The 25,357-nt window shown below is 38.5% G+C and overlaps 1 protein-coding gene across 3 annotated transcripts in view; it reads left to right on the top strand.

Moving 5' to 3' along the window:
- The window catches only part of Copg2 (coatomer protein complex, subunit gamma 2), a 149,262-nt gene that overhangs the window by 68,647 nt on the left and 55,258 nt on the right, over window positions 1-25,357 (top strand). For all 3 annotated transcript variants that reach the window (NR_149738.1, XR_001785154.2, NM_017478.3), the window contains 11 exons: window positions 1,898-2,031; window positions 2,475-2,542; window positions 3,613-3,801; window positions 11,331-11,426; window positions 11,995-12,238; window positions 14,383-14,458; window positions 15,322-15,425; window positions 16,451-16,576; window positions 17,182-17,244; window positions 17,699-17,838; window positions 18,439-18,610. Coding sequence is in view for 1 of the 3 variants with exons in the window: in NM_017478.3 (NP_059506.1) it covers window positions 1,898-2,031; window positions 2,475-2,542; window positions 3,613-3,801; window positions 11,331-11,426; window positions 11,995-12,238; window positions 14,383-14,458; window positions 15,322-15,425; window positions 16,451-16,576; window positions 17,182-17,244; window positions 17,699-17,838; window positions 18,439-18,610 (1,412 nt within the window). In the remaining 2 variants the exon portion in view is untranslated. The remainder of the gene's footprint in view (window positions 1-1,897; window positions 2,032-2,474; window positions 2,543-3,612; window positions 3,802-11,330; window positions 11,427-11,994; window positions 12,239-14,382; window positions 14,459-15,321; window positions 15,426-16,450; window positions 16,577-17,181; window positions 17,245-17,698; window positions 17,839-18,438; window positions 18,611-25,357) is intronic.

The following is a 25,357-nucleotide window of genomic DNA, read 5'->3' as shown; positions in this document are numbered from 1 at the left end:
GTTCAGAGCATGTATGCTGCTCTTCCAGAAGGGTTTGGTCCCCAGCATCATGTTAGGCAGCTTCCAGGGGATCCCGGGCCTCTGACCTCTACATAGCTACACTCATATGTACATAACCGTGCGCATACACGTTATTTAAAGTAAAGTCAATCCTTTAAAAATACAGTTAAAAGAAATTATAGTCCTGCTGCAATTAGACGTCCAATGGTGGAGTAGTACCAAAGGAGGGGGATTCCCCTTCTCAGAGGAGAAGGGGAGGAGGTAGAAGTGGGGAGGGCTTTATAAAGGGAGGACTAGTAGGAGAAGTGGGGGGTCTGCGATCAGGATATAAAGTGAAAAAAATAAATTATTGAAAAGAAAGGAAAAAATTAAAGTCACTTATTATTACAGCTTAAGTGACAACAGAAAAGAAAGTGGTAAAAACAATGTATAATAAAAGAATGGATTTAAAGATTAGTAAAGGTAAAATTAATGATGAACGAAGTAAAGGAGGGGGGTTCTCTTTAAAGAATGAGCAAGATTTAATGAAAGAGGCAGGATGTGAGATGAACGGACAGCAGCATTAGAAAAATGATAGGAAAAACTATCTAAAGGTAAGAGGAATAGAAACAAAGAGATGGAAATAAATAAAATACTAAAATATCAGAACAAAAATATAAAGACATGAAATATTATAAAGAGTAAAATTAAGGAAAGTGGCAGAAAGAATGGATGAAATAGTGAAGAGTTAGACGCTTCTTCCTGTGTTCTCTAACTTGAGGCCTGGGAGAGGAGGTGGCATTAGGCAGGCTATGGCAGCCCATAGGGTTAGCCCCCCAAATCAGCCATGCATTGTGTAAGTCTGTTGATTTCTATACAGTGTGATGCCTTTTGTTTTACTCTGTTGCTGTCAGTATTCTTCTGATCATTTATTTACTTAATATTTCAACAACATTGTATTTCTGTATGTTTATCCTGCTTGTGATTTGTTGAGCTTCTTTGGCACGTGGATTTGGTTTCGATTAATCAGTGTAGAGGTTTCCACCTTGTCTCTTTCCTTGTAGGACTCTTATTCTGTGGAATTGACATGCATGTTGAAGCTGCACAGGTCTCCAGACCTTGTTCTTCTCTTCCTGTTTTTCTTTATTTCCCTCTGCTGGTTATCTCGGTTTGCTGGCAATCGAACTTCCTTGATTAATCTTTCATTCCAATCATTGCTTTCTCCAAATCTCTGGCTTTTATTTACTTTCTTAAAAATCAGTTATAATCCCTCATACTTACAGACCTATCCAACGTTTTAGATGTAGTTTCCTTTAGTTCTTTGAACATGTTTGTATTAGTTTGACTCAAAGTATTTGTCTAGTAGGTCTAGTGTCTAGGCTTCCTCAGGAATAATTGCTGGTGACTAGCTTTCTCTCTTGTATATGGGCAGTATTTATTTTATTGTTTATTTGCATGTCTTGTGATTTTGGGTTAGAAGAATAATTATGTAGTTTTCAGTTTTTACATGTTTTTTTCAGATCTTACTTCTTTAAATGTGATATGTAACATAATTGACTTGCTGATATTAAACTGATTCCATAAGGCTGCTGGCATTTCCAGAGTTACAGTGATCTAGGAAGGAGGGGCAGAAATTAGGAATCCAGCAAGTTAAAGCACCAGAAAGCTCACCGTTTTTCCTTGAGATCCTTGGTTTTCTTCAGTAATTGCTCTCTTACAAGGGCCTTGGTTAAATTTAAAAGTTCCAAAAAAAGATAGCTTTGATAATTTTTTTCATTGCCTTTTAAAGAATGAATTTTCAGTGGTCCAGAAGTATATCTCAATCTCTTTAATGTTTTTTACCTCAGTAATTTTAACCATTTTGATTATTACCCTGCTATTTGATATGTTAACATGGTCGGTGTACATTTATTGGCAGTCATGAAAGTCCACTCTTTGATTTCATTGAGAGCTGCTTGCGAAATAAACACGAAATGGTTATTTATGAAGCTGCTTCTGCCATTATTCATCTTCCCAACTGTACTGCAAGAGAGCTGGCACCTGCTGTCTCAGGTCAGTTGTGTTTGAAAGCTGTCCTTTGTTTATGCTCTTATATTTTTTTTAATCAGTGGGCTTGCAGAGTGGGTATTAAGGGTAGCATTTAGGGCCAAGATTGCTCAGTGAAAAAAAAAAATGCTTGCTAATGGTCTCAGCTTCCTCTAATGTTTAGAAAACATATTTGCTCTCAGAACTAGCACGCTTTCTCTTACTTAAATGCAAATATTAATTGGGATATTGATTTTTAGAGGAAAAAAGCATTTTGTTTTATGTGAAGTTTTTATAGCTGAACAAAAAGTGCTTTATTTTTTATTTGTGATGATAACTTTGTTCACATGGAATTTTGATGCTGTGATTAATTTCCCGACACACAGAATGAACATGATTATTACATACTATAATTTTCATCTATCTGATGAACAGTATCCACAGTGATTTTTCTGTTTTTCTTTTTCCAGTTCTTCAACTTTTCTGTAGCTCTCCTAAACCAGCCTTGAGATATGCAGCTGTGAGGACCCTGAACAAGGTAGGTATCCCTTTGATTAACAATAGACATGCATGTTTACTTCAGAAACATGAAATGCAAAGCATTTGGCTTCCTCTTCAAGCTTAGAGTATATGACCTGTGGGCCTCACATCTGTAGCACCCTGCTTGTACTTATGGCCTTCGTTGAAGCTGTTTATACTGTTAGTCCATAACTTATTTCTGATGTCTGAGTACTTTATGTTCAGGTGTTAGACTGTTCAATATGGAGGCTGTTCACAAGTGTCCAATTAAGTTAATTAAGATTAAATAAGGGATTCAGTTTCTTAGTCACTCCAGTAATCCTACCTATGCGTATAGCCACTTGTGGTAAATGAAAATCATACAAACGAGTGCAGAGATTGAGCAGTTTTACAATTCCTCGTCTCTAATCTTGCAACCAGTTGTGTCTTAAAATTTATGTGTTTGTGATGCTATGTCGTATATATTAACTCCAGTGGGCCTGAAGTTGTGCCCAACCATTAAAATACACAAAGATTCTCCACAAAACATAAAACTCTTTTGCTGCATGGATAAAGACTTTTTCATTAGTCTGGGTCATCTTTTCCTGTTGAATAAGTTTTACTGAAAGTGATTTGCAGAGGTTTTTTTCACATTTCAGAATTTTGGGTCAGCCCAGTGTGGAATGGACAGAGAGATGGAACAACATAGATGTAGAATGACAGGCATATTTTAGCAACCATGGGTAAAATTCAGTTTGGCAGCAGTTTGTTTAATTGCAGAATTGATTTCAAAATGACAGAAAGTTTTTGTTGATCAACATTTACCATAATCTTTTTCTTAAAGTTTCTAATGTGTAGTAGAATATATATTTGTGAACATAAAAACTATAAGGAGATGGCACCTATAACCAAAGAGACTGATACTGTTATAAAGGCTGTATGGATGCAGGCATCCACCACATCTGACCTAAAATGATTGCTTTTGACCTCAGCTGCTCCCTTCCGATTGTTACTTACTTTAATTAAAACTTAGGTTCTGTCCGTTATCAACAACAATGTGGTTTTGGTTTTTTGTTTTGTTTTGCTTTTTATTTTACTTCTTTCTCCAAGGTGGCAATGAAGCACCCCTCTGCTGTTACTGCCTGCAATCTGGACTTAGAAAACTTAATCACAGACTCAAACAGGAGCATTGCTACCCTGGCCATTACAACATTGCTCAAAACAGGAAGCGAGAGCAGTGTAGACAGGCTTATGAAGCAGATATCTTCTTTTGTGTCTGAAATCTCAGATGAGTTCAAGGTAAGAATTTAAACAAGCTTTTGCTTGGTCTATAGCTTACCTCAACAGTGTCTTTTGAGAAGGTCTTAATGTTTAATGAAGTCTACACTCTCATTCTTTTCTTTCCTAGGCCTTGCTGTATCCTATGTAAATAACCTTCATCTCTCTCTAAGTCATAAAGGTTGTGTTTTATTTCAAATGGTGTCTGACTTTAGTGTTTGTAGCCATTGGATGTTTGTGTGATAAGGTCAGTGTTTTCCTGCTCCTTGTTGGAAATGAAGGGGCTTCCTTGTTTTGAATCCAAAGACCTTTCCATTCTTTTTTCTTGCCTAATTAAAACAGCCAGCACTTTGTAACAAAGTGCTGAGTAGAGCCAATGACAGTGTGCTGGGAGTGACCAAAGGGCAATGGTAAGTCTTTGTGGAAGAGTGAGGATGATGGCTATGTCATTCTCTCTAACACTCAGCCGGGAAGCACGTGAAACTACTGCTCTCTGCTCAACAGGCTCTAGACTGAAAAAGTAAACAAAAGTAGGCATTGTAAAACTTTGGGGTATTATAAAAATTGTCTTGCAGCTATTTTTAAAAATATACTAGAGTAGTATGGAAAATGTATTGGTAAGAATAATGTTTAGAATGGAAGTTGGCAAACTTCTCTAAAGGATCATAAAATAAATACTTTAAATGATCTGGGCTCCTGAAGTGATCTATTTACATACTCTTTGTTTTTATTCTTTACAATTCTTTAAAAGTTTAAAACCATCATAGCTTTCAACTCCTATAAAAATGGGATATAAGTGTGGAAGGGTGCTGTGTGCCTGCAATCCTAGAAGGCTAGGGCAGAAACATCATCCGTTATGACCAGCCTGAGCTCCACACAAATTCCAAGACTCTTACCTCAAAAAACAATCCCATTCTTTACTGCCTTCTAAAGGAAACTACTGAATACATGCATGGTTTGGGGAAGGAAATAAAGACATGAAATAAATAAATATTGTTGAATAGCTTGATGAATCAAGAATGCATCCTAAAATAAACACTTAGCAATGTAACTTTGCTATTGGTGTTTCAGTGCAACTGGGAGTCCCCGCAAAGGAGAGTTGGCCACCTGTCCCAATATGTCAAAGAGGGGATTAATCATAAAAAGCAGAAAAAGGATGTTGAGTCAATGTGACTACATGGGTCTGGTCATTGTCTCAATCTGGTTCAATGAAATGGTTCAGAGAGGCTGTTAATGCTTGAGGGGATAAGCCAGTTTTCATAACACGATTGGTCAGCCTGAGAATCACTTCACAATGTAGTGACCTGTCTTTGAGGCTCTTCTGTTTCTTCAGTCTAAGATGACTACAAATTTAGGACATGACTGGAAACCTTTAAGACCCTTTTTGGAGGTGTGGAATGAGGACTTATGAAGCTGGTAATGAGACACCTCAATTACTGTTACCTTTGTATCTTCAGCCTTGAAGGGGATGAGAATAGTTCGGTATCACACGCTTTATACTTTTTGAGTTGATTAACATGCCACTGTGCAAACTAAGCAGGTGGCTGACCCAAAGTTAAAGGAGACAGGTATGAAATAAGGCAGATCCCAGGCTTTTATCTTGCTTTTAGTTACCTTGTAGGCCCAATTCAATGATTTTCAGCAAAAGCAGCTTCTAACTTCTAAGTGCCTGTTAGAAATCTGTTTAACTATAATTGTATATGAGATCTCTTGTTCTCTTAGATAAACTAATAAAAATTACTGCTATTCATGCTGCTCTTTGTGTTTTTTATGGGAGTGGGGAGCCAATTAAGGTTGAAAGATAACTGACATAGATCATGCTACATTAGCAGCACAACTGAGACCCAAACCTGGTTTTTTTTTTAATTTAATTTTATATTTAATTATTTTTGGTTTTTTGAATTGAGGTTTTTCTGTGTGTCCCTGGCTGTCCTGGAACTCCCTGTGTAGATCAGAAAGGCCTCAAATTCAGAGATCCTCCTGCCTCTGCCTCCATAGTGCTGGGATTAAAGGAATGTACCAAGACACCTGGCTTGCTTTTTCTAATTTGAAATGCACATCCCCAGTTTACCTTTCTGTGTCTTCATCTGCCATCAAACATTTAATGTTTATATCATTTTTTATAGATCTGTTTAAAATCTTTCTTTTTTGTTTCCATGTCTTGTTGACTTTTTCTGACATCTATGATAGTGTGTTGAATATGATAAAATGTTATTAAAATATCAGAGTTCATCAACTAGATAATCACAGAGGGAAAACGTAAATCTTAAATTTTATACCTGTCTCCTTTAGCTTTGGGTCAGTCACCTGCTTAGTTTGCACAGTGGCATGTTAATCAACTCAAAAAGTATAAAGCGTGTGATACCGAACTATTCTCATCCCCTTCAAGGCTGAAGATACAAAGGTAACAGTAATTGAGGTGTCTCATTACCAGCTTCATAAGTCCTCATTCCACACCTCCAAAAAGGGTCTTGTCTGGATTGAATATCTGATTGTACAAAGCAAAAGAATAGTTTTTTTTAAAAAAAAGCATAACGATATCTTTATAACCCAGTGTGAAACAGACATGCATAGATGTATGTACACATGCATACTTTACCGTTCTTGGTCAAGGCAAGGTATGTCAGTCACTGCCCCAGCTCTGCTTCTACAAAGTGACTCAAAGAAGTCTTTTTTGCTTGATGGGGCAAGCCTGTTCCCTTAACATGACTTGTCCTGCCCGAGAGCGATTTCTTTTTTTTTTTTTTTTTTTTCCATTTTTTATTAGGTATTTAACTCATTTACATTTCCAATGCTATACCAGAAGTCCCCCATATCCACCCACCCCCACTCCCCTGCCCACCCACTCCCCCTTTTTGGCCCTGGTGTTCCCCTGTACTGGGGCATATAAAGTTTGCAAGTCCAATGGGCCTCTCTTTCCAGTGATGGCCGACTAGGCCATCTTTTGATATATATGCAGCTAGAGTCAAGAGCTCCGGGGTACTGGTTAGTTCATAATGTTGTTCCACCTATAGGGTTGCAGATCCCTTTAGCTCCTTGGCTACTTTCTCTAGCTCCTCCATTGGGAGCCCTATGATCCATCCATTAGCTGACTGTGAGCATCCACTTCTGTGTTTGCTAGGCCCCGGCATAGTCTCACAAGAGACAGCTACATCTGGGTCCTTTCAATAAAATCTTGCTAGTGTATGCAATGGTGTCAGCGTTTGGATGCTGATTATGGGGTGGATCCCTGGATATGGCAGTCTCTACATGGTCCATCCTTTCATCTCAGCTCCAAACTTTGTCTCTGTAACTCCTTCCATGGGTGTTTTGTTCCCAAATCTAAGGAGGGGCCGAGAGCGATTTCTTGATGGAATGATTGTGAATGCCTGTGTGTGCCTCTGTGCGTATGTGTGTGTACGTGCACTAAAACATAAAATGATTTGACAGACTGGAACTAGTAGACATTTTGTATTTATGTTCCATCTCCTGAGTCCCCAGCTTTACCTCTGTTCAGCTCGAAGCAGCCATTACAGAGAGCATCCCACAGCCCGTGCAGAGAGAATAAAGTATTGATGCTCGAAAATATAACAGTACAGGCAAAACCATATTTTTACTGTAAATGTGAAAATATAGGAAAGCCCTCAAAACAGAAGATACACTAAGTTCTTGGGGTTGGATGTGAGATAATTGGGGGTTTTAGCCCCCCTCATCTTGGCACTAGCCTTTGTTAACTTTCATCTACCCTTTCCTTCATCTGTTTTTGCCATTGCATTTTATTGGTTTATACTAGCAAATACATATGTACACATTTCATACATTATGTACAAAATCATCTTCATACCAATACCCTCTTTGCCTTCCTCCACTTCCTGCTAACCTACTTCTTTTCCCCAACTGTCCTCCCTTCTACTTTCATGTTTAACGTGTGTGTAGGTATGGAGGGATTCTTCCCGTGAGTTTCTTTAAGGTTATTTACAGGAACATGAACATCTTACCAGTGGCCACACCTCTGAAGAAAATTTCTCACCCTCCCCTGTCAACCACTAATTGTGAATAAATCTTCAGAGATGGGTAGAACCCCATGAACCTCTCTGCTTTTCATGATAAGGTAGCAATGGGCCCAATCTTCTGCAGATGACAGCTGCTATGAGTTCAACAGTACAGCAGTCCTGTCAAACCTGGAAGTCAGCATTCCGTACCACTCCCTCCTATCCTGACACTCGTTTTTCCCCTTCTTCCTCAAGTAAAAGGTATGTTTGTGTGTGTCTGTGCATGTGCACACACCTTTAAGGGGGCTGTATATTCAACAGCCATCTATTCCCAGTACCTTAAGCAGTTATGAATTGCCTGTAGTCACTGCCAATCACTACATTAAGAAGGTTCTCTGGGGGGCTGGTGAGATGGCTCAGTGGGTAAGAGCACCCGACTGCTCTTCCGAAGGTCCAGAGTTCAAATCCCAGCAACCACGTGGTGACTCACAACCATCCGCAACAAGATCTGACTCCCTCTTCTGGGGTGTCTGAAGACAGCTACAGTGTACTTACATATATTAATAAAATAAATCTTAAAAAAAAAAAAACTTTAAAAAAAAAAAAAAAGAAGGTTCTCTGAGCACAGTTGACAGCAGCATATATGGACATTAACACAGTTTCTAGGATGCAAATCCAATCAGAGAATAGTTGGTTATCCCCATGACAACTTGGACTTGTCACTGCTGCACCAGTGGGCTCATCTTGACTGCCACTTAATATTGCCTTTCCTTTATCTTTTAAAGGCCCATCCTTTACATATATTTTGCTCCTAGCCCCATTCTTATACATTGATTAGTCTAAAAAGAAAATGCAGATGGCACCCTAAGAAGTAGTTTCAGATCAACTTTGAAGAAAAAACAGGCTAAGATGGCTCCTAAAAAGAACATCCCTGCTCAGCCCATGGATTTCCTGCACATCGTCTTACTGAGTCCTATGCTAATAAAAGTTCTTTATATTCCCAGTGCCCCAGAAGATAGAAACCTGAGATAAAGAGTCAGCTTTGTTGTCTTCGGAGTCAGTCTTATATAAACTTGCTTTCCTTTACCAAAACAAACTTTGAATCTGACAAAACTACCCTAAATAAAACATAGCCTTAAAAATTGCTTTTGTTAAAAAAGCATTGATGGCTTTCTTGAACCCACAGATTACTTAAAAGAAGGATGAAAGCCTGGTATCCAAAGTGTGTGGTGTCTTCAGCAACAGAATCTTACCTTCAAGTTTCAGGAATCAGCCTAAAGCAATAGCAATGACTATATTGTGTTGGAAGTCTCTTGGACACTCCCTACCTTGATGAAGATGAAGCAGACAAAAACTAGCATATATTAAGTGGAAATATAAGTACAGTCATTTTGGAAAAACGGACAGAGCTAAATGAATATATGCCCAGTTCTACTCCTAAGTATATTCCCATATTTGAAATGCATGTACAAGGTTCATTTTATAATGCCAGATCAAGCAGTTAATTTTGGAGGAATCTATATGGTTAAAAAATGCCTCTAAATGCCTAGGTTTGACTCTCAGACTTCTTAGATGTGTGATTGACTGCCTCAGTTTCCTTGACCATACCAAGGAGATGATAATAATTCTATTCCCATCGAGTTGTTGTGAGTTATAAATAGAATGATAAAAAGCTAAGAGGACTCTAGTGTTAACTATTGCTGGTTTCTAGGTGAATCATATGAGAACTATAATGGTTCCTATTGAGTGGTTGAATATCGTCTGTATTATTTGAATTAATTCTTTTATTTTAGTACAATTGCCATAAATCTTTAAAAGTACAAATAGATTAATTTGTTTCAATATGCTTTAAGTTTTAGTATTGCCCCTCCCATTTTAATTATTTTGTTATTTCATTTTTGCAACATAGGACACTATACTATTCAAAGAAGTAGTAATACATTTAAAAGTATAAAACTTCCTCTCATATGTCCCATACCTCCTTATAAAACTTTATTCACTTACACATTTGTCTTCTTTAGTATGCCTTTTATAAATATAAGATACATGCATATTTCTTATTTTATTGTACATCAAAATTAGCATACTGCTGTGCTCTTTTTGTACAGTACTTTTTTTTTTTAACCTAAAGATAAATGGAAGCCATGCTAAATTTTTTGAAAGAGATATGCCTCATTTTCTTTACAGCTACATAATACCCCAGCAGTTTTTATATATAAAACAAGGTTTCTGTTTGGGTAATGTGCAGTTATTTTGTACTCAGGAACAATGCTTCAAGGTATACCCAAAGCGTGTGGTTTTTTAAACATTAGATCTGTGTTTCAAAACATATTTGTTATGAAAGCTAAATATAATAAATATTCATAGAGCAAGCCAAATGCTGCCAGGAGTGTATAAAAGTATGGCTTCCAATAATCTTACCAGTAGTGTGTGTGTTGAGCTGTTGTAGTTTGCCAACCTTTTGGATGAGAAATAATGTTTCAATGTGTAGTTTTAATTTCTGTTATCATAAGGAAAATTAAATATCTTTCCTTTTTTAGATCCTTGTGTATGTGCTTGTATGATATTTGTGTGCAAGTATGTGTGTAGACATGGGTACATATATGCTAGAATATGTTTGAAGGCCAGAGGACAAGCCTAGGTGTCTGTTTGAGGCGGGTTCTGCTTGCTACTGCATTCACCAAGCTAGCCTGTCCACTGGCTTCCCACCTCTCCTGTGTCCTCCTCCCCTCTAGATCACTGGAGCAGCATTGGGGTTACGGATACTCATAGCTGTATCCACACTTGGGTCCTCACACTTGCTTGGCAAGCACATCACCCACTGATCTATCCGTCTCCCCAGCCTAACCATCTTCTGTATTGCCAAAGGTCATTTCATACCTCTCTGTGAAGTGCCTGTTCAGTTTTTCCACCACATTTTTTACAGGATTTTGTCTTTTATTTTTTCCATATTTTAACACTTCTCTTATGTTAAAGATACAAACATGTGAAACATGTTGCTACTTTTCCCCCCAGTTTTCCATTTGTCTCCTGTTAGAATGGATTCTGTAATGCTCACGGTTTTTGTTTGTTTGTTTGTTTTTTGTTTTTTTGTTTTTTGGATTGTGGTGTAGTTATATTCATCAGTCTTTTTGTCTATTCCATCTGATTTTTAGTCATTGTTAAAATCCTTGTACTTCTTATTGTGGAGGAATTCACTCATGTTCACTTCAGAAACACTTATACTTCCGTGTTTTATTCAAGTTTCATATGTCCTTGCTCTCTGCATTTCTCTATCTACTTTTTTATCTATTTGTACACACCATTGCCACACAGTTTTTAATAAGCTTTGTCGACCCTGTTAGCAGCTGTTAACTTCCCATCAAGGCTGTTGTTACTGTTTTCCAAGCTTGTATGTTTTTTTTTCTTATCAAAATAAAGCTCCCTTGTTTCATAACATTTTTATTGTTATTTTTATTGGGATCATATTAAATGTATAAAGTACTGTAGAGGAGAACAAGCTATCTTATTGATGGTGAAGTCCTAAGCAAATACCAGGATTGTGTTCAGCCCCTTTGACTGCTGTTTGCTTTCCTCCAGGTGGTGGTCGTGCAGGCCATCAGTGCTCTCTGTCACAAGTACCCTCGGAAGCACAGCGTCATGATGACTTTTCTTTCCAACATGCTTCGAGATGATGTAGGTAGTAGTCTACGTTTTAACATAGGAAGTTGTTCTCTTAAATTCCCTCGATTGCTGTTAAATACCACCACAGTGTTTTTGTTGTTATTGTTTTTAACTCACTTCTTCATGGTTTGTATCATTATTTTTTTCTTTGATGTTGTAATGCATATATTCAATGTATCTTAATAATGTCCACCCCTTTCCTGCCCCTGGAGGCTCTCCAACTCAACCCAGGACCTCCCATTAGTATTTTAAGCATATTTCTTTATCATGTGTTAAATATATTTCTTTCTCATTTCTGTATACCATGCAAACATATACAGAATTCCAACTGCTGTATTTATTACAGCTAATTATTTTCCCACTTGAAGGGGAACAACTTTGTTTTTATTGTTATATTAAATAAAGTTAGTTGAAATTTTAATATTATAAGCATGAATCTTAAAATATAAGCATTTCTTTAAAATAAAATTCTAAAAAGTTCCTTAAAATGGGAACACCATTGGTGGTGGGTGGTGGTTAGATTTTAAAAAAAAAAAAAAGTCTTTAGAACAAATAGCAGTTTTATCTTCTCTTTTCTCAGGGAGGTTTTGAATACAAAAAGGCCATTGTGGACTGCATAATCAGCATTGTGGAAGAGAACCCTGAGAGTAAAGAAGCTGGTCTAGCCCACCTCTGTGAATTCATTGAGGACTGTGAACATACCGTTCTGGCTACTAAAATTCTCCACTTATTGGGCAAAGAGGGCCCTAGAACTCCTGTTCCCTCCAAGTATATCAGATTCATTTTTAATAGGGTGGTCCTGGAGAATGAGGCTGTCAGAGCTGGTGAGTCATTAGAGCACAACTAATGATGTCATTGCTGGTCTTTGAATATAGGTGATTCAAGAGAGTAGTAATGAAGTTGCAGGTTCCCTAATGTTGTGATATGATCTTGGAGGACACCCTGGTTCCAGATATACAGCTCTTCTTTTGTGTTTCAACTTCCACACAGATTTTTGCCTTTAATTAGAGACCTACAGCCCTTGTCTTTCAGTGTGACAGGAATACTATAGTGGGGCCTCTATTTTTTCTTTAAACCATAAGTAAAATGTATAAGGATTTATGTATGTATAGATGTGTTCATATATACATCTTAAGTGACTCTTTCTAGTCTATTACCTAGAATCAGTAAATTCTCCTGTGATCCCTTCTCTTATAAACTATTGACCTTATCTATCCTTATATTTTGTTTCCAGATAAACTCAAAAATGACATCACTAGTTGCCTTTATATGCTCTTTGTCCATTTTTTTTTCAGCTCAATAAAATTTGGCCCTCTTTAAATTCTTTCTTGTTTCATTTTTAAATTACATATAAGTTAACTGGTCAGTCAGACTACTTAATATTTTTATCTTAGTTCACATTCTTCTAGATTGTTTTTTTGAGCTTTGTTGACTCCTGAATATGAATGTTCACACCACCCCTCAAATATAATGTGAAATTCAAACTACTTCAAACTGAAATCTTCACTTGATCCTACTCTCACAAGACAGATTTCAGTCACAGAGTTGAACCTTCCTCTGTTCTTTACCACAGTGCTGTCACTTTTCTTCCCTCCTGATTCTTCATTCTCCTGTCTTTATGTCGTTTGGTACAGCTTTAGGCTTTCATTCATTTCTGATCCCTAGCTCATCTGTTTCTAGTTTCACAGACAGTATTTATTAGCTGAATGTGAAGAGCCGTCATTAAAATAGCAAACTTGGGCTGGAGACCTGACTTAGCCTTAGGAGTACTTACTGCTCTTGCCAAGGACCTGAATTTGGCTTCCAGCATCTACATTACATGGCTAACAACTACCTGTAACTCCAGTTCCCAGAGGATCTGATATTTCTGACCTCCCCTAGCACGTGTGTTCATGTGTACATAGCTGCACACAGGTGGATATACATGATTAAAAATAATTTGTACAAAATCTTAAAAAAACAAACTACATATATATCCTATACCTATGTGGGATAATGTAACCTTTAAAACCTTGACGTCTGTGTGGTTTTTAGTTTATCTCTAGTCTTTTACTTTCATTCTAACATGGGTCCAACACTAAGCCTTTCTCACTCAAGTCTAATAGCAACACTTTCTGCTCAGGACACAGGACGTTTTGATTTGTTTTCCTTTCTAATACTCTTGTCCTGCCTTTTCCCTCTGGCTGAACTAACTATCCTAAAAAATTAAGTGCAGTAGCATCTCAAATCTTTGTCTTTCCTAAGCCCCGTACTTACCTAGCAACTTGGATACAGTTTACGAGAGATTTACTAGGCAAGATAGTCTTTACTTGTCTATCTTACTGCAGCCACACTCCTTAGGTTAGAGACCATGTCTTTTATCTTTCTACCCCTTAGCTCTTGCCACACCTCCAGGTAAAATTTAGGTGAGCATTGAATCCTTGTTGAATGAAAGAAATTTTAATAATAGTTTTTTGGTGCTAGTTGTTTAAAATTTGAACTGAATCATGTCAGAGGATATATAAGAGGCTGTCATGGGGAAGAGACAGCTCACACCCAGGAGATAGATAGGTGGTAGATAGATAGACAGATAGATAGACAGATGATAGATAGATAGATAGATAGATAGATAGATAGATAGATAGATAGATAATTATTTTTCCTCGCTGAATGAGAATCTTCCTCTATAGAGTTTGCTAGATTCTTCACTATTCTATTTATATTTAAGTAAGATCAAGAAACTGTCAACACAAGAGACTTTATTTCTATTGACTACCAACTGCTTCTCTAATTTGCTTCTAGTTTTGGTATTTTTGTTTTGTTTTGTTTGTTTTCCACTACAAGGTCTTACTTTGTAGCTTAGACTGGTCTCAGACTTTGAGTAACCTTCCTGCCTTGGCCTCACAAGTGTCTGATTTGTTTTTGAATGTTTATTGCTTAGCTCTGAGAAGCCAGTATTTACATTGCTTCATCTTGTGTTTCACAATAGCTGCTGTGAGTGCTTTGGCTAAATTTGGGGCTCAGAATGAGAGCCTTCTCCCCAGCATCCTTGTACTCTTACAAAGGTATGTAAAAGAATGAATGCTGGCTGTTGGAAAATAAGAATTCCATGTAGCTAAGTAGTAAAAAAACCTCTTTGTACTATGTCAGATAAACTGAGGAGCCAAGAGTAGAGCTGATAGAGTTAGTCCAGGGCAAATGGAGTTTTGGGGGTCTGGTTGTTTTGTTTTTGGTTTTTTTTTTTCTAGTAATTATTTATGTGCAAAATTTGAGTTTTAGATTTCTTTTAAATGATACTGAGAGAGTAAGGTTAACCTGTGTACCTCAACTTGTACAGTAGGTACTAACTTAAAAGAGATGTGAAATGATTCGTATGAAAAGCTAAAGATAGTAGCCTTTTATGATCTCCATAACTCCTTGGTTGGTGAGGAAAGGAAAAAAGTTGGTGGTCCTTTTAGCAAATATTTTGTGATTGCATTTTATAACTAAAGCAATTAACTCATTAGCCAAAGACTGAGACTAACTAGTTTAAGTAAAACAGATTGCCATTTGAACAATGGCTGTCTAGATTCTGAGTGCTAGTTTTCTTTTTGTATCCTTAGAAAGTTTAACATTTCCATTTCTTAGTTGTAGAAAAGCTGTCTTTGTTGAGCTCATGTAGTCACAGGTTCAGGATTAGATTGTAAATTATTATGTCATGGTATTGTGTTCTTCCTAGTGATCTCAGTGCCTTCTCAAATAGCAACATTTCTTTAGTAATTCGTAACAGGTCAAGAATTTTTAGGATGTTAGCTATTATTGAACTCTTGTCATAAAAGTCATATCAGATGACCTCAGCTGCACTCTTCAGGTAAGTGGTGAGACTGTTCGACATCTCTGTATACAAAGACTTAGACAGAAGTGTGCCTATACTATTTTTTCTGATCAGGTGTATGATGGATACTGATGATGAGGTACGGGACCGAGCTACCTTCTACCTGAATGTGCTACAGCAGAGACAGATGGCCCTGAATGCTACATATATCTTCAATGGTCAGTGAGAGTCAGGATTATGGACACATAGCACATTTGTTTGTCAAATGAGCAATGTTTTTTTTTTTTGTTTTTTGTTTTTTTGGTTTTTCGAGACAGGGTTTCTCTGTGTAGCCCTGGCTGTCCTGGAACTCACTTTGTAGACCAGGCTGGCCTGGAACTCAGAAATCCGCCTGCCCCTGCCTCCTGAGTGCTGGGATTAAAGGTGTGCACTACCACGCCTGGCTGAGCAATGATTTTTATGCTGAGTCATGTATTAGCTGACTCCTTTAGGCAGTTGAATGTTTTAAATCTTTGAATGCAATTCTGTTTCTAGAGAAACCCATATTCATAAAGGTATTTTCTAATTTGGTAATAGCAGTTCCTATAAAATAATAGAGAAGATGATTTTTTTTTAAAATATGAAAGGGTCCAAAGAATATGGCTTCTTAAGCTCCCTCTCTACAGAGTGAGCTCCAGGACAGCCAGGACTATAGAGAAACCCTGTCTCGAAAAACCAAAAAAAAGAAAAAAGAAAAAACTTAAGCTCCCTCTTAAATGGCTGTCCCCATTTTCATTTTCTTCTGCTTTTCTTGTTCCCATATAGATAAGATATTTTTTTATGAGAATTGCTTGCATTCTGTTGATATTTTTTATTCTTTGTTCCCATGTTTCCTTGAAAGAAATAAAGCAGCTTATAAGTTTATGAGGCAGATGTCTATAATAATCTTTTGTTAGATTAAGTAGGCTATCTACAGCTTCCTAATGCTGCAACCCTTTAATACAGTTCCTTACATTGTAGCAACCCCTACCATAACATTTTTGTCACCACTTCATAACTGTAATTTTGCTCCTGTTATGAATTGTAATACAAATATGTGTGTTTTCTGATGGTCTTAGACAGCCCTCGTGAAAGAGTACTTTGATCCCCACAGATTGAGAACCACTAGGCTATAGTTTTTTGTTATGTTTCTCTTTCTTTAAAAAGCTTAACCATTACAGATTGTTGAGAATAGATTATAATGTTGAGATTTTCCTGTCTCTAGGTCTGACAGTCTCTATACCAGGGATGGAAAAGGCCTTACACCAGTATACATTGGAGCCTTCAGAAAAACCCTTTGATATGAAGTCAATTCCTCTTGCTATGGCTCCTGTCTTTGAGCAGAAGTCAGGTATCAGAACTGTTTACCTCTATGAGTTTTTCTGTGTGTAAGTCATTTCATAAAAACTTGTAAATATAGCGTCTAACCTGGAGAATAAAAATAGAAAAAGATTTTTAAAAATAGCATAGTTTCTCTCTCTTTCATTTTTTTTTTTTAAATTCTTGTTTGTTTGGTTTTTGAGGCAGGGTCTCTCTATGTAGCCCTGTCTTAGAACTCACTATGTAGACAAAGCTGAGCTGAAACTCATAGAGAGCTACCTGCCTTATCTTCCAAGTGCTGGCATTAAAGGCATAATGTGCCGCCACACCAGGCATATTTTTTTCTCTTAATACTTTTTTTTTTATTCCTTGAGATCTTTTAGTACTAAGATAGATGACATTTTTTAAATTTAAGATTTTCATTTTTAAGCCTCTTTGGTTTTATCCAAAAGCCAGAATAAGAAATATGTCCTAAGTTGAAAAAAAATTTTAATTATTTAATACAAAATATCACAATATTTGAAGCTGTTTGCCACTGTGTATCTACTAGAAGTTATTGCCTTCATTTCTTTCTGTATACAAGGTCAGTTAGAAGTAGAAAAAAATTCACTTGACTGCTTATTTCTGTCTTTCTAGAAATTACACTTGTGACTCCTAAGCCAGAGAAGTTGGCTCCTTCCAGGCAAGACATTTTCCAAGGTATATTTTTATGAATACAATAGTTTTTAATCCCTAGGCATTATAAATTAATAACATCCACTGCTTTTATTCATTTTGATTAATTCTCAATTCTGTACATTTTCCTGTGTCATAGGCTTTAGTGGCTGGAGCTACCTGCTGTTCATGGACTTTCCAGTTACTAGTTTACTACCTGGGACTGTTATTCTTGTGCATATTTTGTTGGTTAAGAGAGAAAGAATTAGCAATTTAGTTTCTTCTTCCCTCCTACATAAAGGAATCTAGTATATAAACTTGGCAACTTAAAGGATTATTTCACAGAAGTTTGGAGATCTCCAAATTGACTTTTCAATTGTTAGTAAAACCTTAAAATTAACCGCTCTTTCTACTCTGTGGTAACTAAAGCATTTTAATAAAGTCTCTTCCTGTCTTCTTCATACTGTACTTGTATTTTCTTTCTCTTTGTACTTAACAGAACAGTTAGCTGCCATTCCTGAGTTTATGAACCTGGGACCCTTGTTTAAGTCTTCTGAGCCTGTGCAGCTTACAGAAGCAGAGACAGAGTATTTCGTTCGCTGTGTGAAGCACATGTTTACTGACCATATTGTATTCCAGGTGAGATAACAAACTAACTCTTGGTTCTTTTATAGCCTTTAAGTACAAGCTGCTATACTTGGAGACAAATAGTACTTCCCTATAGTTTATGATTCTAGTTCCTTTCATAAAGGATTGATTAAGCAACACTTCCAGTTTTCTTTTTAGATGTATACTAAGTTTCTTCCTCTGATGGGCTATTTTTGATAACTAAAATCTAAAAGGATATAAAATTAAAATGTTCCAAAAATAGATATACAGCATAATTTTTTAAAAATCAGTATTTAAACAAGGTCAACTAAGTGTGTTGGTCACAGAACTTAGCTTTGTAACACCTTGAAGTAGAGACAGACTCAGGAAGACACACACTGATGGCTCAGCACAAAGCACTCATAATAAGCCTGTCTGTTTCACAGACACAGTTGGGAGAACACTCATGGCAGGTATAAGGCTTGCCTTCAATCTAATACAAAAAGAAGAAAAGCCTTAGGAGACCTACAGTGCTACTTAGTGTTGAGTATAGTAGATGCCAGAGCTGAACTGTGAACTATGAGTGAGTAGAAACCACTTATTGGAAAGCATTTCTTATTCTTTACAAGTTTTCTATTGCTGACTTTTCAGTTTGACTGTACCAACACTCTAAATGACCAGCTGCTGGAGAAAGTAACAGTGCAGATGGAACCATCCGATTCCTATGAAGTGCTGTGCTGTATCCCAGCTCCCAGCCTCCCTTACAATCAGCCAGGAATATGCTACACACTTGTTCGATTGCCAGATGAAGATCCTACAGCAGGTACTAACTCTTAGAAGGGAGAAGGTACTTAGTGCTCTAAAATGCATCGCCTCTTGAGCTCTTAGAATGTCTTGACAAGTTTTTAATTTTCAAGAATGTAATTCTTTCCAGAATTTAATGTTGGGGGTGGGTGTGTTTATAAAGTTGATTACTATTATATAGGTATTACTTTCAAAACTAAATCTGTAAGGAAAAAATGCTGATGATAATGTTAAAAGAGGAACTGAATGTGCACAGTAATAGCCTAAAAAAGCATTCAGGTTTTCTATTGAAACAACGTAAAGCATGAGTGAAAACCTGATATGTCTTATAAGAATCGGGATGTTTCTTTCCAAGATTCCTGGGGAAAGATGGTTATTTAGCAGATGGTTGGCATTTTAAATACATCACTTTTAAGCATCTTGTAGCATAAGACTACAGTCTGCAGTGTTTCAGCCTCGTTAGCTTAGTCAACCATTTTGTGTTCCATATTTGAGGAAGGCCTTATCATTTACTTGACCTATGGTCAGTCTTGGGGTGGAAGTGGCATAAGGGTCTAAATGAGAGACAATTACTAGTGCCAGTTATAGTATTTATACTTTGAGGATTTTGGATGGTCTTCATGGTGTATCCTTTATAAATGTTGAAATCTATCCCACTTGAACCTCCACCCAACTCAGTTTTCCCATACTCATTGCAGAACTGACCCAACTTTCACAGAAATAAGCACACATAGACCATTAATATTTAAAGTTTTTACTACTTGTAAGTACATGAAATACAGAAATTAACAATATTAACAAACATCAGAGAAGTTACAGAATTACAAGAGATCATAAAAGGACTAGTAAATAGTTCCCTGGTCATCATTCAGTTACACTGAGGGCGTGTTCTGATTTATAGCCTCTTCTCCTAACTCCCTTCTTCAGGGTTCACTCATGGGAACTGCTGACCAATCTTAGCTGGGTTGGGTGCTAGACTAGGCTACTCAGACTCTGGCACGAGGTAGATTCATGTTGGCACCATTGCTGAGTCTGAATCCCAGGATGTTCCCTTTGATCCAGTGGAACTGTTTGTGTTGTACAGCCACTTGGATCTGTAACTGTAACCCTGGGTGGGAAGGAAGGCACTTTCCTATCTGGACTCTGACATTTCTCCTTTGAGCTTTTGGTAATCTGTCTTTAAACTTAATAACTTTGTTTATTCCTTTGTAAAATCCTCTCAACTTCCATTTCCTTGTGGTTTCACTTTATTCTCTGGTCTTCTGATATATATGCTAGACAGTATTTAAACTTTCTGTTCTCTCAAGTAAAGCTAGTTTTGTTTGCTACTGTTCCAAATTTATATCTGGGTCCAGCCTTAATGCAGCTCTATGTCTTTGCTATCATCCTGGGAGACTCTGTTTTTTCCAATAGCCATCTTTCATTGCTTCAGAATTCTTCCACAATCACTGTACTTCTCACTAAACTTGTGTGTTATTAATTTTTAAGGGATGCCATTAATTTACACTTAATTACAATAGGAAGCAAATCTGAACCCATTGAAAACTCCAGCCCTTCCCAGTTGAGATTACTAGCTCCTCAGTATATACTCAATACTAGCTCCTCAGGTGGACTCTGATATTAGATAACTCAGGGGACCCACACCCCAGGGAATGGGATTAAAAGAATAAGTACAGTTTTACAATACCAAAATACACAAAACAACGATATTGAAATTACAGCAGTTACATATAGGGAAACAATAGTAACATTAAACACTTCCACCAAGAGAGGGAGAATAGATCATCACCTCAGCTCTCTTCACTGAGAGGTAACTTCTTAAAACAGATCTTACATGTTATTAGCCCAGAGGTTTGAATGTTTGCTCTGCTGGCTATGGACTATTTGGCTTTTGTTTGTGAAAATTTGGCAATTAGAGATGTTTCTTTATGTTAGATTTAGAGGGTTTTCTGATCAGTGGCATAATGTGGCTATAAACTCCAATCTTGTTTCATCACTTTTGTGTTTGACCTACCATATGCTTTCTTCTTTCTATTCTTTATTTTTATTAGAATTCATGAATTTTAGCCTGTAGCCAATCTCAGCTCTACTGTGCAATGAACGATATGAAATACCAGGACAGAGGTGGTAATGGAGCCCATCCTCCTGTCTGTCTTTTCTTTAACATTGAACTTTTCCCCATTGCAGATATTCTAACAATTACCAGTCACTTCAGAATCGTGTCACTTCTAAAACATATCTTATCTCAGAAAAAATATTTTTCCTTACAGTCTCAAGGAAAATATAGAAATTCTTATTTATGATTTCTTTCAACTTGAAAATAATAAAGCATATTAGAAAGGAATATGGGTTTAATAGATAAAGGTAATAATTTTAATTCTGGCCCTACCACATACTAAATCTGTGAATTGGACAAATTATTTTATTTGTTTAAGTATCGCCTGGTACCAAACATAATAACACACAATATTTTGTTTAATTTTGGGCTTCCTTAATTTTTTTCTACTAGCATATTTAAAATTAGTTCTTCTATAGTTCAAAAGATATGTGCCCTCCAGTATTCTTCAGACTATTATTCATTGATTATAACTTTCTTTGCTCAATCTATAAACATCCTTGGCTCTAAGATACTGGTTTCTGAAGATTGTGCCACTTACAAACTCATCTCTTTGTAACCATTTACTCCCCTTACCCAACCCGTTCATTGATACTTGATGAAACTTTTAGGGAGCCAAATAGCCTCCTTTACCATTGGAGCTATGTGAATTTTTGTTGTAGGCCATATTAATTATAATTCAACCTGTGTCCAACTTTTCTTTCAATTCTCATAGTTCCTTTTTTTTTTTGTCTTTTTCTTTTTTTGTTGTTTTCTTTTTTCTTTCTTTTGATTTTTTCCTTTTTTTTTTTTTAACCTTTTTCTTTTCTTTCATTCTTTTTTTTTTTTTTTTTTTTTTTTTTTTCTAAGACAGGGTCTTCCTCTGTATCCCAGGTTGGCTGTGAACTTCTGATCATTTTGCCACTAAACCCAACTCAAATTTTCTGATTTTATAATAAACTATGTGATAGTCCTACTACTTTCTCTCTCTCTCTCTTTTTTTTTTGTCTTTAATATTCTTCTGTTTTCTAAATTAGTGAAGTTGTTTCTTCACTAAATAAAGGCTGGGTTACTTACTGACTTGCTTCTCTTATGAAGAGAACTCTGCTTAGTCTTTGAAAATCTGCCTAACATTCCTTGCTTAACCTGGAGATACGTTACCACCTCCCACTTTGGAAACCCTGAATTCTGCCTTTTGCTTTCCTGCCCTGGCTCCATTATAAAGGGTGAGCCACAACTTCTGTTGGTTTTAACCTCTCTTGGCCTTTTCATTTTGCATTAGTGGTATGTCCAGTTTGATTCAAAATGTTTGTTGGCATTCTACAGCTACCTACTTCCTCCTCAACAACACTCCTTGGAACCTTCCAATCAATATGAGAACTCCCAAGTCTTTCTAGCCCTGTCTGATCACTTCCTGATTTCCACTCACTGCTCCCATCACTGTCAACCTCTGCATTTAGGACAAACTCCACTGAGTCCATGTGCTCTCTAACTTCACCTAGCTATAAAAGTCTAGGTGATTAGGTCTACCATTGTGGGAAAATCATGTTTTTTTAAAACACAGTCTGAGACATTTGTCCATGGTTATCAATGACATAGAACTCACAGTTATTTTATAGGCACTGTTTTTCTTTTTTGCCAGAACCATAGTTTTACAGCTGAATTAAATATCTCATTTTCTCTTTTCTAAGGCCTGAGTCTACCTTCTTGGTGTGGTTCATTCCTCTGAGCCCCTCTGCACCCTCCTCTCTCCCAGCTCCTCTCATGCTCTCCCTCCCACCTATTACAACTTCCTCACACTTCTCCTGGGTCCCAGTTAACCCTTTCTCCTGCTCTACCTTCCACTGCTCAGAGAAGCAGAGTCACCCTCTCAACACCTGAAGCTTCTTCCGATGCCCTCTGGGGTGCTCCGGTGTATTCTACAGACCTGTGCGTCAGCACCCCAGCTTGACCTGTCCTCCACACCCACTGCTTCACCTGACTTGGGTCTCTCTGCATCCGACTGATTGTACCAAGTCTGCACCCTCTACCCAGCAGTCTCTCTGGCCCAGACTTCATGGTCCTTCTAGAACTAACTGTGTCCATGGCTCCCAGTGACCTGTGCTGCTTCTTTTCACATCCTTCCATTCACATCTGATGAAGCTCTCAGGGAACCTCTGACTCTGACCGTGATCTTCCACCTGTCCTGTGTTTTGGCATTCTGCCTGCATAGCCTACCCTGTCTCCAGAAGTTCTAACTTCCACACTGTCTTAATGCTGCTGAACTGAAGCTCTCTCCCTGGGGACTCTAGTCCCTGAATTTTCTTTCTACTCCTCAGCACTCATCTCCTTCCATGAGCTTCCCTACATCACTGGCTCCATTTTTACCTGCCTTTGATTCCTACATACAACTAGCTATAAACACCTTTCACCTCTATGCATCCTCCATCTCTATCAGCCTCACTGCCCCACCTCAGTCCTCAGCAGGAAGCACAGTTGGCAGTGCCCTCCCTGCCCCTGACAGGAAACCCTCTCACAGCTCTCACCCTTCCTCCCACCTCCCTTCTGCACTGCATCCAGTTGCTGCTCACTGTCATCCCCCTGCACCAGCAGGACCTTTCCTCCCAAGTCTGACAGTCATGACTCTGATGCCTCCTCCATCTGCTCACCCTTCCTTCTCTGTAGCCTTCTCCATCCCCCTACCCCTTCCACCAGTGATTCTCACCCGGGGGTGCATGGCCCCCAAGTAGCCTATCAGAACCATCTTCTGAGCTAGGGTTGTTGTTAATGTTTGTGAGCAGGTCACTGCTGCTCCCCTCTGATGTTCTGATAGGCTACCCGGGGGCCGTGCCCGCCCCCCCCTCGGGTGGAACCCCCCACCCCCCACCCCCGGGTAAGAATCACTGCTGTGGATGGCCCCCTGTCCTCCCTGGCCTTTGTTCCCCTATTCCATGTCCCCAGCTTTCTGGTGGTGACCATTAGATCTCCTCACTCAAGCACCTCAGTGTTTCCTAGTCTTTATCCTTTATTTGACACAACTTATTCCTCTCCCAGTATAATCTTTTACACAGAACATGCCCTGACCCAGTCTGTATGTGAAAGGTATTCTTTTTAACCCTTTGTCCCTAGCTATCATATTCAGATACCTGGCATCACTCAGGTCTTCTTTAGTCTGGGTCTTCGGGGTGACTGTTATTACCCCTTTCACTTTCCTCCTCTGCAATTAAGAAATTGTGGTACCCTCTTCAGAAACTACACCTTTTTTTCGTGGGCCAACTGGTGTTGTTTAGAGCAGCTACTGCCCTATTTCACCCCTTAACATCCTAAAGTCCTGGTCCTACCAAAGTAGATGTAATCCTTCCTGGCCATGGCCATGGCCATCACATTGACCTTTCATCCTCTTGCTTGCCCTTTGACACATTGCTCCAAGGCTTTCCTGCATGCTCACAACCCCACAAGCTTGCTCCTCTGTAGACTCTTGCTATCTTTGATTTGCCCATTGACTCCTTCCCATTTTTTGTTTTGTTTTGGGTTTGGATTTGGGTTTGGGTTTTTTGAGAGACATGGTTTATCTGACTAGCCCTGGCTGTCCTGGAACTCTGTAGATCAGGTTGGCCTCAAACTCAAGAGAGCCATCTGCTTCTGCCTCCTGATTGCTGGGGTGAAAAGCATTCACCTCCATCACCAACCTAATTGGCATCATTGTTGATCCTCGTTGTACTCTTGGTTCTGTGCCTTCCCTGCACGCTCTCCTCTACATCTACATGCAGACTCCTAACCTCCTCTCCCTCTCCCTAGTCCAGCTAATCCCTTCTCTGGCTGTATTCTTTATTCCAGGAAAGCATAGGCATACCCACCACACTGAAAGCCCTTTCCTCTGTTCCCTGCAATGCTCTGGTTCAGTCTGTAGAACTGGGTACACGCTCTGCTTCACCTGTGTCCTCCAGACCCATTGTTCAAACCATGCTCCTATCTTTGCCACCAACTGCTTTTATAGTATACCCAGCAGTCCATGTAAGTTCCTTCTAGAATTCCACAATCATGGCTCCCTGGAAATGGTTTCCTTCTTCTCATGCTGTTTGTTTGACAGTGTTCCTGAAAGTCTCACAGAGAGTGTCAACTACCTCTTGATGTTCCTGTCCCCCCCACCCAATGCTTTTTGTCTTCTGCCCTCATTTCTGCCTACCCATCTTGAAAAAAGGGTGCCCATTCACTCTGAATTGCTGCTGAGCTGACAGCTCTCTTTCAGGACACTGCATCTTCCTTTTCTTCCATCTCTATCCCCCTACCCCTTCCACCAGTGATTCTCACCCGGGGGTGCATGGCCCCCAAGTAGCCTATCAGAACCATCTTCTGAGCTAGGGTTGTTGTTAATGTTTGTGAGCAGGTCACTGCTGCTCCCCTCTGATGTTCTGATAGGCTACCCGGGGGCCGTGCCCGCCCCCCCCTCGGGTGGAACCCCCCACCCCCCAACCCCCGGGTAAGAATCACTGCTGTAGATGGCCCCCTCTTCTCTATGACCTTCCCTCTTCAGGTCCATGCCTTGAGCTTTCTAGTTTTGACTCCTTGAAATCCTCACTCAAGCATCGTAGCCTGCCCTCAAGTACTCCCCTATTGGAACCACCTTCTCATTTGTTTACTCCTTCTCAAGCCTGCCTCTACCTTCTCTTTCCCACACACTGGCCCTTCACC

This window comes from Mus musculus, chromosome 6 (genome assembly GCF_000001635.26).
Source record: "Mus musculus strain C57BL/6J chromosome 6, GRCm38.p6 C57BL/6J".
NCBI lineage: Eukaryota > Metazoa > Chordata > Mammalia > Rodentia > Muridae > Mus > Mus musculus.
This window is presented reverse-complemented; position numbering and strand designations above follow the sequence as displayed.